This window comes from Thunnus thynnus, chromosome 22 (assembly GCF_963924715.1).
Source record: "Thunnus thynnus chromosome 22, fThuThy2.1, whole genome shotgun sequence".
NCBI lineage: Eukaryota > Metazoa > Chordata > Actinopteri > Scombriformes > Scombridae > Thunnus > Thunnus thynnus.
The window spans coordinates 4,703,226-4,718,375 of record NC_089538.1 but is presented as its reverse complement, the minus strand read 5'-3'; the positions used below and the strand labels follow the sequence as shown (position 1 = coordinate 4,718,375).

General features: G+C 40.4%; 1 protein-coding gene across 1 annotated transcript in view; it reads right to left on the bottom strand.

The window, feature by feature from the left end:
* Positions 1–3,258: 3,258 nt before the first annotated feature.
* The window catches only part of LOC137174106 (mitogen-activated protein kinase kinase kinase 11), a 57,271-nt gene continuing 45,379 nt past the window's right edge, over positions 3,259–15,150 (bottom strand). The window contains exon 10 of the mRNA XM_067579169.1: positions 3,259–14,959. Within this exon, the coding sequence (XP_067435270.1) occupies positions 14,358–14,959 (602 nt within the window). The 3' untranslated portion in view covers positions 3,259–14,357. The remainder of the gene's footprint in view (positions 14,960–15,150) is intronic.

Here is a 15,150-nt window from a genome sequence, read left to right as displayed (position 1 = left end):
CGAAAAAAGCGAAAGGCCCTCACTAGCGCCAGTGTTTGGTTTGTCCATTCTGGGCTACTGTAGAAACATGGCAGTGCAACATGACTGCCTCCATAGAAGAGGACCTGCTCCCTAGGTAGGGTTCATTCTAAGGTAACAAAAACACAACAATTATTATTTTCATTTGATTATACACTAACGAAAACATACTTATGAGTATTATATCCCATTTCTGCCAAGTCTGTTCTGCTAGATGCCACTAAATTCTATACACTGCACCTTTAAGTTTTATGTACACCATATTGAATATAATGCATTAAATATTCTATTCTGTTTATTCTATTTAAGCAGAATAGCTATACAAAATAAATCACGAGTAATATATTTAAATAAACCAAATAATGCTTGACTGCTCGGTGTGAGGGCATTGCAGAGCCACACCACTGCGCTTTACAGACTTTCATTCACAGTGTCCATGGCAACAAGAGCCTTGGAGACTTGTGCCGGGGTAGAGGAGGGTCAGGCGTTGCAGAGAGTTTCTCCATCACGTCCTCGCTGACGCTGCTGATTCCCTATTCTCTGTGTTATCCAGTTGACTGACAGTCTTGATGAGAAGGGAGAGAGTCGTAGTAAAGTGCAGCGCTGTGTCTCAGCGTGTCCGTCCACCCAGCCCGCCTAACTCCCCACGTCGTTCCTCTTATTCTTCAAACAGATTCATATTTGAGATGATGACCTCTCTCTAGAGAGATTTGATATTTGAAGATTGCTGTCTGCACTTTCTGCTGTGCTGGATTGGCTGCAATTTCCTCGCAACCCTTTTCAGTTTCTGACATCCCGGTACAACGTGTTCAAACAAACAAGAAATATTATATCATATCTGGTGTATCTACAATCCAGATGCATATAAACACGCCTACACTGCTGAGTGAATAATAACTAAATGGCTCCTAGGCTCTAAGGAGTCCCTGATGTTCTTCAGAGTGTCCCCAACCAAATGAGTAATAGCTTAATCCCACTGTTATTTAATTCTACAGAGAGTTACCCTGATATTAGGCTTCACCCTCATTATTATTTCCTTAAATCTTCTCGTTCAGGGAGAAAATCTGATTAGATAGAAGTCTGAGGGGTCTAATATGTGTCTATTCTGAGGCAAAAAACACTAGAGAGGCCCTCATTGTCTTTTCTACTGCATTATATCCTGTATTCACTCAGGATGGCAAGTCAAAGACTGAGTCAGAGCATCAGGGGCCAGATGTATAAAACTCTGTGTAGATTCATGACTAAAACTGTGTGTACACACAAAGCCAGAAATATGCATTCTTTTCGTCAGACTTATAAAGCTGTGTGTACATATGGCTCTATTTTATACATCTCAGTTATTTTGGAACCGGGCGCACGTGCACGTTTTCATATCAGTTCGCTGCTTGCTCCAACAGACTGTACAGCTGCCAGTGAAACAAACGGGAGAGAAGCAGTGCAGTTTCACCAACTGTATTACACCGACAAGGTTCTCCCACAGCCAGAAGAGCTGTCATTACGCGCGACCGTTACGCACGACTGTGCGGCTGTTTATAGCGTCCATATCATTAATTCATCACATGGACTGTAAACCATCGTTGGCAGTGATATTTCGGAAATGTAATCAATGATCATTTTGTAGCGCTAATATCTAAACCGACTTTACAAGCTGTGACACAACTAAGGATAAAATCAAAACAGCAAAATAAAAGGTTGACTCCAGCATAAATTAAAACAATGATAAAATTGATCACACAAATGTAGTTAATCAATGGTACGTTTATAAATGCGCAGACCTCTGTATAAACAAAAAACAAACGATAAAAATAAAAGATTCCGTCTCTCACCTTATATTTCATCTCCACCTCATCACATCACCTTTAGGAAAACATGTGTACGCCTGGTCTGAAGAGTGCGTGAGGTGCGCACATTCTGTGTTTAGAAATACCAGTTTATTTGCGGGAAATGGCATGGTTTTTGTGCGTACGCATCGTTTATGCATCTGGTGCATGGTCTCACAAGGCAGTAACACGGTGAAAAAAGTATGAGTGCCCTTATCGGTCTGCACGAGCGGCCCAAAATTTATGTTGTTTAAAAAGACACACACACACACACACACACACACAAGCCAGCGTTGTCCTCACCCTGTCCTCACCTGTCATGTAGCTGTAAAGCACCAGCTCTCACCGCTCACATTATTATGCCCAGGTACAGATATAGAACGTGCACACACATACACACACACATACAGCCATTATTTCCAATGAAACTTGCTTGCATTCATTCCAATTTATGGACCGTGAATGATATGTGAAAAGATGTCATAACAGTAATAACAGAATATTAACGTCTGCGTCTGTGGCAGGACTGAAATGATGTTTCATGTTAAAAGGAGCTTTTAACTGGAGGAAAATGTCCACGTCTGTCCCCGAGAGGTGACTATGGAAAGCCAGTGAGGACAGTAGGTACATTTTTCTTCGTACTTTTTGTGAGTATCTAGGGATTTCGGTAGGTTCAGTGTAAATTGAAATATCCCAACAACTACCAGATGGATTGCCATTAAAGTTCATACAGATATGCATTGTCTGTTTGGTGATCTTTGGTGATGCTCTGACTTTTTCTCTAGTTCTACCAACATGTTAACATTTTTGGCTCAGAGTGAAATGTATCAACAACTATTGGATGCATTTCAAAGTAATTTGGTAAAACATTCATGTTCCCAATAAGGTGAATTGTAATAATTTTGATCAAGACATCGAAAAGCTAGGCTTTTCTTGAGCTCACAGAAGAATCATTAGAAAACATTTTATTACTTACTAGACACACAGTACTGACATATTATAATTAAGAACATATGTTTTCTGGTCCTGATGAAGCTCATGTGATATGATCAAAAAGCCCCAGAGCACCTACTAATAAATGAGCCTTGTGGTGTGACTTATTTTGTCAACTCCTGTTTCCAAGCTCAAGAATCAACTTGAAAATCAACTTGACAAACACCATCGATTGATTTGATTGAACAGCTACTATACTGACAAAATAAAGACTATGATACAAACCTAAGAATCTCAAAATAATAATATTGTGATAATTACCAAATATAATAACAATAATTCATAATACAATGAAAACACTTAAATGGTGAAAGGAAACAATTTTATCTGCAGTTTTATGACTGGCAGAGATCGCTAAAGGAACAACTGACTGATCATGAAACCTTCCAGGTTGAGACACTATAAGATGAATGAGACCACAGACAACTCAGGAGTGTTACATTTTATTTGGTCTTATCTCTTTTTGAGCTTTTTCCTTTGTTTTTTGTTTTTTCCACAGGTTAAAACCCATTATAATCGCCAAGAGAAATAAAAACATTTCACATACTGTATACAGAAATAATTCTCTTGACACACAACAATAAAAACAGTTGATTAGGCCCAGCCCAGTGCGAGATTTCACAAAAATGCAACAATAACGAATTTTCAAAGCCCGACGACCGCAAAACCCCTGACTCGCATGAGCAGAGACAGTTCTGAGAGAGATGTAAAAATGGCTGCCAGGACAATGCAACAATTGCGTTATCACATCGCCTAGGTTGTAATGAACACACACAAAAAAAAAAGACATGGAAATGAATCTGGAACAATAACAATAAAAGCAAATAGATACAAAGACAGAGAGGAGGTCAACCATGTCTACTACTTTAAAGGTAGTGACAAAAACCTCATCTCCATCTAGCAGTTTTATGCACATAAAAAAAATTCAGTATGGGTGCCCCAAGGAGACATTAGACTGATTTACATTTGGGACTTTGCTGCAATGTACTCAAAGAACCGGATTTCAAGCTCTATCAGGCAATTCTCTTGAATTTTCTGCTACACACATATAGTGGGTTTTGACTAGGAATCATTTTGATACAGATTTGGTCAAATTGGAGAACTGGAATGTAAAGTTAATCTGCCTCATGTGAAGCACCCATACGTACATCTTAAATACTCCAGTGAAAACCTATACAATGTTTTGTTCAAATGAAGCAATCAATCCATCATCCTAATGTAGACTGTGTCCATGGCCATCTAGAAAGAGAAATAGTTTTAATCCAGTGTGTAAAAAGATGGCCATTCATAAATATCCACTTTTCTTCCCCTGTATAGAAATTTTGTATATGTCCTTAGCTGGCTGGTAGGAAGTTGTCAGAAGGAAAAGCCCTTTACAGTACTGTAATGCTGTGAGTGGAGGAGACTTGACCAGTGAGTCATGGGGATTTGTACCATTCACACCGTTTAAAATTGCCTCTGTGGATCATTTAGAGTTCAATTATTTAAGCCCAAGCATGAGCACCTGAAAGAGACCACCTACTGTTAAATACCTTCAAGCCTCAGTCAAAGTCTTTACCCTTAATTATATTTGTGCCTTGGAAGACTTTAATCAGGTTGAGTGTCAACCATACTCACGGGTGAAGATTTGGGTGACATGTCCCTACCAATATCAAGGTTTTGCTGGATTGTTCCTACCAATATTTTTACCGATCTCAAACAATTTAGCTGCTTTAACTCCATGTAATGTTAACAGTAAGATCTGTGCAAAGTTTTTTGCGTGTTTGTGTGTTTTCTGCAAAAAAAGTGTGCTATTACGATAAAGAGTGAAAGAGCAGGATATGGGGGATAGTCGACCTGATGGTCTGGCAACCCTCAATTTCAAGCTGTACATATTGTCGACTAGCAGCAGCACAACAACAGCAACAGCAGCAGCAGCAGCAGCAGCAGCAGCAGCAGCAGCAGCAGTAGAGTCATCAGTGAGGTGGAGAATCTTAAGCAGTTAGTATTTATAGTTTAACGTTTTAAACAGAGTTGAATACGACTTCACTGGACAACACTAAGATCATTTGATATTATATTTCATTTCAGGCATTTGGTCTTGTTAGTTAATTTGTGAATGTTGCTCAGACATGCTGTTTAATTAAACTAATTCCTCCCAAAAGCAAATTAAGACATCTGGTCCTTTTAAAAGAAGCGAACCAAAGTGTCAGTAATAGCTGAGCTTAGTTAATAAAAATGTTCTATAATAAATCCAAAATTAATCTTTGAAATTAGTGAGAGAAATATTTACTATTTACTGTCAACTCTCCCCTTTTCCATGAGTGGATCAGGAGCAGGGTTCTTGCATCATTAAGACATGAACATCATTTCTAAGCTAAATTATCCACAGTTTGTCTTACTGATTTGTTTGTGATTGTCAGGCATTAATTTATTCTGAGAATCCTGTCAGCAGCAGCCTGAGCAGCACAGAGACACACAGACAGGTGAGCTGCAGCCTCTCAGGTGAGCGCTGATGTCATAATGAAAGATCTAGCCATAGGTTCAGGAGGTGAATGCAAAATAATACAGATAGAAGTTTTCGAGATCATTTAAAAGGTAGGTTTGGACATCACTGTGGCTCTGTCATGAAACCGAAAGGAGGACAGAATCTCAGGTGAGGCTTGAAAACCTTACAGCAGGTAGTTACAGAGCAGCACATTACCGACAGTTTTCTACACATTTATTGTGACAGTCTATGATATGTTATTTTTAAATATTAATTTTGGTCTCAGATTTATAGTTAAGTAGTCTATCAATAAAAAAAATGTAAAAATCAGAGAAAAAAATCATGATACAAGTCCAGTTTCAGTCAAGTCAGCAAATGCATATTCAGTAAACATTTTGTGTTTTATGTTTTTTTGTGTCTTTTATGCTTTATGTGTGCGCGCACATGTGCCTATGAAAGAGAAAAGGGTGATAGAGAGAAAGTACACATATACAAGTATTTTGGCTGTCTGACAAAAAAAACGTCCCTACCAAAGTTAAAACCAAACCTATGCCCTTGTCTGTAGTCTTAGCCCTGAACCAGGACCATCACTCTATAGAATCACGATGCTGGATGGTTAGTGGAAGGGATCCGGACATTTTAGTCACTCATGACTAAAATGCTATTCATAAAATATGTTAAAACCAATTTGTTGCAACAGTAGGACACCAGCGGCAGCAGCCGAGCATGTTGCTGACTTAAATGGAATGTTTTTTGTTACTTTACACCTGTCTGACATTGTTTGGTCTACTATCTGAGTTCATATTTTTAAACATTCTTTCTGGAGCACATTTTAGGAATGGCTATGCAATAAAAATGTCCAGGTTCCATCTAATAGCCACCCAGAAAAGCTTGGTCACACCAGCATTTAAAACAGTGCCATTTGGGTGCAATATCAATTCATTTCAATGGAATGGGCACAATAAGCTGTCTACACAGAGGTGAAAAAATGCCGATGAGTTCCTACTTCAACTGTGGTGAACTCTTACTGCTAATTTGTGCTGTAAACCAATTGCAAACCATCTTGGCAGTTCGCCACTTTAGAGAGTCCAAAAGGGAGGAAGCTATCATGTTAGCCATGTTACACCAGCCAATTTTATATAACCTTTCTCTGCCAGAGTATTAACTACTTCACAATAAAGATATGACATGGACTGCAGTCATCCATGAGAGAGCAGCTGATACAAACACGTCTCTTGAATGAACCGTGTTAACATAATATCTGGCAAACAACTGAGCTAGCTAGCTGTACAGTATACTGGCTTCAGAACCAACTAGAGTTTTATACGTAGTATTAGCTTAGCACCACCACGCATTAACTTATGCACATGTATATGGGATATGTAGAATGACATAGTGTGATTAAGAAAAAGGCCATAAAGATCAGCTATCTCATTCCTTTTATCTGCAAACATTGTTTAGCAGATGACAATAAATCATTTTGCGCTCTCTTTATTTGAGACACGAGGGCTGTTTACTCAACCAATTGGTTTGCAGCACACTCATTCAACACTCTAGAAACAGAAATTTACAGATTGAGTGGCTTCTATTCCAGGAAGATCACGAGGTAATTGAGTGTCAATAGCTAGGCAGAAAAATAATCACGACCATGGGGCTGTTGTATGCTGTCGAGTGGTGGGGGGATGAGTGTGTGGGCCTTGGACTTAATAACCTCATAGATAAAATCCATGTTTATTTTCTAAACAGAGCACCAGCCTTCTCCGAGAGCCATCACTGTGGTCTTGGAAATGAATTGATCCTCCCTTCATGGCTCCCATTCATTCAGGTTTCTTTGTTACAGAAAGAGGACAGCAGATGGTGACCTTGGATGCACAGACTGAAAAGAATTAGGAATAATATTCACACTTTGAGAGACTGAGCATTAGCTTACGCACCTGGCGGCGCTTCTCGCAGACATGGCTTTTGTCCACGTCCCTATTGGGTTGTGCAATTCCTGTACAGCCGATGAAAGGTCATATTTGATCGTTTGGTCTCGGCCTGTTAATACTAGACAAAGGCCTGGGCAGGTGTTTCAGTTTATTATGAGCCAGAAAGAGCAATAATGTGTCTCTGGCACTGATGGCTGGCTGTTTGAAAACTGAAGAAAGGCTGATAACCAGGTATATTTGTAACGTCCAAACAAACAAGCAAGCAAAAGTAGCAAAGATATATGGGGTTACAACCACTGAAATGCCAGGCCATCTATTTCATACACTCAGAATTTAGTCTTCACTGACCTGCCAAAGTAAGATTTCATCAACAAAACAAAAGCAGTTTTTTTCCTCCATCCTTGTTGAATCCATATCCAGTTTTCTCAATTAACCAGGAGAGAAAACATGCCTTAATTGAATCTACAGCAATTTAAGAAATGCAGTCCTCTACAGACCTGACTTGCTGATATACTTAAAGTCAAACACTACAAATGGCTTTGTTTACATGCACACTGTGCTCTGTTACTTTGAGTAATCAAAGTACGGTTCAAGTTTCATGTGTTTCTATCCTGAAAATCAGTTAATTTACCTAGAAGGCTGTGCAGTAACAAGATTCAGCTGTTCTCAGTATGAGGCCCTCTATGTTGCTCAAGCTGACGGGTGCACACAACACCTTAATGCAGGGGTTACAGTCTCAATTGTTCGCTGTTCAACGCAATCATAACAGCACTTGTCTTTTCTCATCACAATTAGAGAAAAATATTAGCTTCTGTCACCATGTTCTTACTGTGACAAACTCATTGCGCCTTGATATATGTCTATTTCCCTTGTGGCCATTTTGACACATTTATGAAAGTGAATCAGATCACATTGATCTAACTGCACAGTGTTGGAGACAGAAAGATGGAACAGAAATCCAACTCGTTACATATTAAAGACTTCACTTAAATCCAATTCACACAGCAGTATTTAGGGACCTGGCATAATAAAACACATTTGTCTAGTATGTTAAATTAATGCAGTGATCAGTGCAATATGTAAAAATGTGTACAGCCTATACTTTATAATATTTTACTTATCACGTCTGGGTTTAGCCAAAGAACAAGAAGGGTTTGTGGTATGGACCCCCAAAACCAGCAAATATAGAAAAAGATTATCAAACAAGTCGAAAATATAACTCAACATCAATTATAAAAATTCTATAATAAATAATTAAAATTGAAGTGTAAAAAGAAATATGGAGCTTTATATGTGTAATTTCAAGATGAAAGTTAGCTTCAGCTAGGTAGCTAGCAGAAAAGGCCAGCGTTCAACGTGTTTAGCTATGAGTTAAGCTAGCTAGCCTCACAGTCCTCTCAAAATGAAAGAAATGAAATGAAAATAAAATGAGTAAGTAAAAGATTAAAAGAAGAGTAAAATTAAGTTTTAATTCAGCTTAACTGATTAAATAAAAAATTAAATAAAAAGCTGTTTGCTTTTATTTAAACAGCTGATTAAAGATTAAAGGAAAAGTATAAATCTCTTAATTACACTATTTTAATTATCTAACTAACAATGTTATTAATTGATGATTTTAGTTACATTTTTGACTTATATTACGTTATATGTATATATGTCACATATGTATTTGACTTACATATATGACATATTTTTTACTACATTTTGTCAGTTTTGGGGCTTCATACAACACACGAAACGACGCACCAACATCAGTGTAATCTTGCGTTTGACAAGGGATAGATTACAATTACTAGGGAATGTCCACTTCCAACAGAAGGTACATGTTTGCACCAGAATTTTGACCTAAAAAATTACAGATGTGGCAGGTTTGTAAGGGGTTGGCACTATTATTTCAAAGGTTATTACAGATTACTGAACGCCCTCAGGTGGTATGAGCCCCATGGAAATCATTAAGGCATTCACATGAGTACTGCTATAGCGGAATCAATGGATTAATCAGGGTAAATCACATAATTAGTATGCATGTAAATATGTCTGTTGTTCACAAATTAGGCTTTAAGTGCATGTATAAGTCCAATGGTTGCATTAGGCAACACTTTCCACTATTAATCATTTACTTCATGTAACCACCTTCACAAAGCCAGTAAATTATTAGCTTGCAACATGCTGTTCTTTTCTTCTGCATAATGGCTCTGATTTTTCACCTCTGAAATTCTAAAAAACAACTACTGCTCAAAAGTAGCCTTCTGGCACGAGGAGGGTCAGAGCCTTGGGTTCCTCCATTGTGCAGTTTCATTAGCTTTTATTCATGTAATGTACTGACCCTTTGATATTGACGGATTAGGGGGCAATGGTCAGAGATTCAACTTTGAATTAAGATCATCAAATCATGCCTGCTCCCTGCCGCTTTGGGGCTGAAAGTTGATTGCCGGTGGCCAGATATCACTCTAGTTCAGCTCTCCTGTGGAGAATTCACTTCCATTCTCCCTGTCAGTTTGTACTCGGGACGCTGATTTGTAATGACGGATGGGGCGATGCCTGGAAGAGCAGAGCGTCACAAACAACTCATCAGGAGTTTCTTATTGGAGTGCTGGCTGTCAGTTCCGGCAGGCGAGTGGCAGCTACGGTTCCAACAACTGACAGCCAAAACCAAAAATCGGACATCCCTGTCCACAAAAGACTTCCTAAAACCTGTCTTGCTCATTCCCACAGCAACCAAGGAGTTTTGTCAGATTCAGATTACACCTGAAGAGCCGGAAAACAAACATTTTAAGTATTCTACAGTATTTCCATGCACGGGTCATTTTTTAAAGCAAGTGGGTTTCTCACCACTTCAACTGAACCACTCTTAGAAGTTATTACCAAGAGGAAAATAATTCCCACTTAACTTAATTATACCTGAAAAGCACTGTGACTGCTGTTTTTGCAAGTAATATTTCATCAAGTCAATTACTTATTGCGCACGCTTGATGGAAAATGACAGGTAACACTTTTCAACATCGGGTTTGGGGTACAATTAAAGTCTAGCGCTGAGAGAACATACAGACAAGACATGAGTGGCAGGTTGAAGTGGATACTTGACACACACACAGAATTTGTGACAGAAATAATCTGCCAGAGGTTTCAATCATCTCAATTTCCTTCATGTATCTTTTCTCCTCACAGAGCTCGGTTGACAATAACATCTATCCGAGTCTAATGACTATCAGAGGATAGCTCTTGTGGCTTTGTGTGTTGACACGGGGGGAGACGAAGCAATAACTCATCACTTGTCACTTCTGTAAAATGTTGGTGGTGAGGGCAGACAGAGGAGGAAGGTAGGGAACACTGCTGAGAAAGACAAATTCTATATTAAACCTCCTCCCTCTGCACACCATGACGGACGAACCACACTGCTCATGTCTAGGTGACGGCAGGAGTGTTGGACAGGGCTAAACGTCAACATAAAACAACTTTGGAGAAGCAGTTGGGTGAATTCCTGTGTTTGGGTGATCCTGTAATATTCTGAATAGTGGCTTTAGAGCACTTATATTCTTGCTTTTACCAATGTTTATCTATAAGATGCATCTATGTTTCAAAGAGTTACAGACTACGACGCCACTGTTGTTAAAATCAAGTAGCTCCTCAGGCTTAAGGCTTCAAACAAACTTCTTCAGATCACCTGAACAGTGTCTAGAATAACCTTTACAACATCATAATCTGGGGGCTGCAGCCAACAATTTTTGTACCTTTCTGAAACGTGCAATCAGATAATCATGCCCACTTGACGCAGAAATTGCCGGGTGCGCCGAGGTTTGAGAGTAGGCAGTGTTTCTCTCTCAAGCTCTTTTTTCACTCCTGACACAACCACTTCCGTCATTTTTTGTGTGTATAACCAAATGCAACACCATGAAGCTTTCGAGGAGAGACTGTCTAATAGTGAGCATTGTTTTCCCCATTCATACAATTCATTATGCATGTTTGCCTTAAAACCTGGTCTGACATCATGCCGTATAACCTATTTCATTTGAAGCATACTGAGACCTCAACAAGCAGTGTGTCTCTTTGCTACTGTTCAGTATTCCTCAGATGTCCTGTGGATGATGATTCGACACATTAATGTGCCATAGAAATACACAATAAAGTTCCTGTTTCAATTTCAAACCAAATTCACCTGCCTCTGTAAAATGAGCACTCCTCTGTAAATGGGCTCCATCCTAGAACAAATGTCATTTCTTTTTCCTGGATAGAAACCTGGCCGTTATTGAATTGAAGGCTCTGCAGTGTCAGGACAAAACTGCCCTCAAGAAAACTTTCCGGAGAAGAAAAAAGCAAAGGAATAGGAGTAAGAAGAAGAAAGAAAGAAAGAAAGAAAGAAAGAAATCTTCCACATCACCTGAGGGGGAAGGACATAGAGGAAGGCTCAACGGTGGAGATTTCATCTGGTCAGCAGCTGAGCAGCCAGTGGCAACAGAGAAAAAGGAGCGATGGAGGGGAAAGACAGGAAAACCTGTCTTTGAAGCTTTATGCAAAAAAGAAAAAAGGGCACTGCTTATATCGAAATGTGAACTGATGCAGGAAGCAACTCGACACCTTGCAAGCAAGACGCAGGGCATTTTCGTAATGTTGGGGCAAATTAATTAACCAAATATCTCAACGCTTTGTTAATGCTCTCTGCTCTTATCAAGAGGCTAATTATCACTATCAGCCTCCTCTGTTCGTCTGTAGGATTATTAGGCTAATCACAAAGCTTTCCCCCTTTGGAGACGAGATTTTCACTCTTCATCAGAACAAAGCCGTTATTGTCTTCCAATGACACGGTGTCAATGATGAACCCAATCAGTATTTGTCCCTCATAATGCTGAAGTAAAGAAACGGTGTGACAGGACAGTGCAGTGTGGGAGTGGATCTCTTTCAGTTGCTTACATGCTTGACCTACATTTAATAGACTACATGCTTGACCTACACCAGTTGAGTGCTATTTAAGAAAATGGATGCTTGGATATTGTTAGGCATCATGTTTGTGATGTTCAACATATTGCAGGAGTTATTTTTTTTAATGAATTTGTTTGTTGCTACAGCCACTTTTCCCTCAACCTGCTTCATCTGCTTCTGTTAGTCATTTCATACATTGCCCGGTACACTTTCTGAAAACCCCCTGAGAGAGTGCCTGAACGTGTTAGTTATTAAGTGGAGCTATCAGTGGGAGGGCAAGTTTTTTCCAGTTGTAGCTGCAGCCTATTCTGGTCTTATATATATATATTTCAGTTTCTACAGATTGGATTTCTATCTGTATTATTGTGCTGGAAGTATGTCAACTTGACATCTCAACTATATTCGACCACTAATCCACAGGATCCTACCAGATCATTTTAGCTGTGTTTTTGGGTGGAATTTTAACAGAAAAAGGGAGGGAAATTTGTTTTGGGGCCCTGCTACTCTAGCCTCGCAAAGCCAGACTACAACTCACCAGCTCAGTTTTAACTATGAGACAAGACATGACAATTGGTGAGCTTTATAGGTGCTGGTACATTTTTCCAGTCTTTATGCTAAGCTAACTCTCTTCTGGCTCGAGCTTCATATTGAACAGAGTTCAACATAGTTCCCAAATTGTTGAAATATTCCTTTAAAAGGAGGTGTTATACAAAGGTAAAATGAAGCATGATTTTGCCTCTTTGCTGCCTGTCTTTCTTATATTTATTCATAAACTAATTTTTATGGATCCATTCAGAAGAATGAAACATCCAGAACAATATTTTTTCTAGCTAAAGGAAGGGGCTAATGGCAACCTAGCGAGTCCATCTGTAGAATTGTGGGCTGGCTTTGTGAGGCTACTACTATTCTGGTGAAGTGTACAAATTAATCAATGACACCTCTATACTTCCTACATATTGTAGCATTTGCAAATACTTTTAAGTATTTGGCTGAACCTTCCTAAAGCATCAGAGGGGTGGTGGTAGGAAAGTCTGGATAGTGTCAAATAAGCTAAATAATCACAGAAAAGTATATTTAACTTGTGTTTAAATACTGTCTGTGATTGAATCAACTTTCACACTATCTGTGCTGTCCAGTGAGGCAAACCCCACCCGTCTGGCACTCCATGGAGGTAAAAACAACTCATTTGCAAATACTCTTTGTCCCAGCCCTTACACTGTCACAGTGGCATTCTTTGGCATATGAAGGGAATGCGGAGGGCTCCCCCGTCTTGTTTCCTGTGCTCTGTCGCACTGCCAGCCGCATGAATCTGTCCAATCCCTGGCATTTCCCGGGGAATGTGACTGGAATGTTATCTGCTTCCAAGTGGAATGCATGGGTCATGGTTTTGTCTTGAATTTCATGAGCGGCCTGGAATATTCACTCTGAGTGTTTTCTCCCATAATGCAACAGGCAGACGCTGTTTTAAAAAAAAAAACAAAAAAACAGTAAGCTTTCCTTGAACAATGAGTCTAGACACACATGCACACACGCACGCACACACACAACATTTTCTTCCACAGCAATGCTAAGCTGCTTTGCAAATTTAAGCCAAATTCATAGCATCTTCCCTACGCACCAGATTAACCATTCAAGGAACCTTGAAAAGATATATATTAAAAACACTTCACGAAATAAGGCACTCCAATTTTCCATTGTCCTGAATGCTTTCAGTCTGCAGAGAGGTAGAGGCAGATGAAGCTGTGCAAGTCGCCTTATCCACCTCTGCATTGTCACAATGCTTCAAAGGTAGGGGGAGATGAAAGCAGGTGATATGAGCAGTCTGATAAATCTGAAGATGGGACTAGTGATCTGTGTTCTGCTCCTTCAAAGGGATAGAGAAACAGAGATAGAGAGGGAGAATGAAATGGGCACCAGCTATTGGTTCACAGGCAGCTATCCCACAATCCAATGGACCATCTTTTACTGGCTTTCAGGTTCCCAAAGCAGCAGGCTGGCATATAAATAGGACCTGCAATGATTGGGGCTCCCATAAGGGAGACCTCCCTCAGTGGGTTGAATGATGAGTGTGCGTTTTTTTAAGATTCCAAATCCTTGTTAAAATGTAGGACAAAGTAGTGGAAAGGGTCCCGGACTATGTCCCTGTGATAAAAACCAAAAGTTTTTAAAATCTGTAAGTGAGAGTTGGCCTTGTGCCATGGTGGCGAGGCCGGTTTAGAACCTGTCATCTCTGAGTTGCGTCGGGGACTTGAAGGGCTTGAGCCCCAGTGTCCTGCGGGGGTGAGCTCTCTCTTTGGTGCTATCCAGGGGCTTGCCGCAGGCCGCCCATCCCAGGTCAATGAGGGGCGAGTCGGCTGGGTTGAGGGGCGCTATGCGAAACGAGGGCAGTGTGGGCGAGCCATTGGTGGAGCACGGGGCAGAACGGGAGGTAGGAAAAGGCGCCGAGAAGGGGTCAAAGGGTGAAGCCGTGTCCGAGGCGCTTGAGGGGTCAGCCTTGAGGGCGAAGGGGTCGCAGTCCGGCGAGGGGAAAGGGTCACAGTTGGTGAACGGGTTGGTAGGGGAGGGCTGGAAGCCCAGAGGGATGCTGTCCGAGCGGTTTGGGCTGCGGCCGCCAGCTGAGTTCCCACCACCGGCTGAGATGAAGCTCCAAGGGTCAATGCGGGGACGTATGGGAGAGGGACGAGGTCGGGGAATGACGCTGACCTCCAGGCGGCGGGTTTTGGGGCTCCAGAGGGCAGGGTTGGGGTGGAGAGAATAGGGCACTGAAGGCTTGTCATCAGAGTCCTGGGTGTCTTGGCACAAGGGCAGGTCCAAAACTGGAAATAACAGAAAGAAAAAAAACATTAAAGGGCTACTCTAGAGATTTACTATTGTACCATTATAAAGTTGAGGGACTTGTGAGAGACAGATTAAAAAAAGTACAGTAAAAAATTGTAGCAGCACAGGCTGAAATATCAACTTTTAGACCCTAGAATGAGTCAAACTTCAAAAACGCTGGTTCATACAA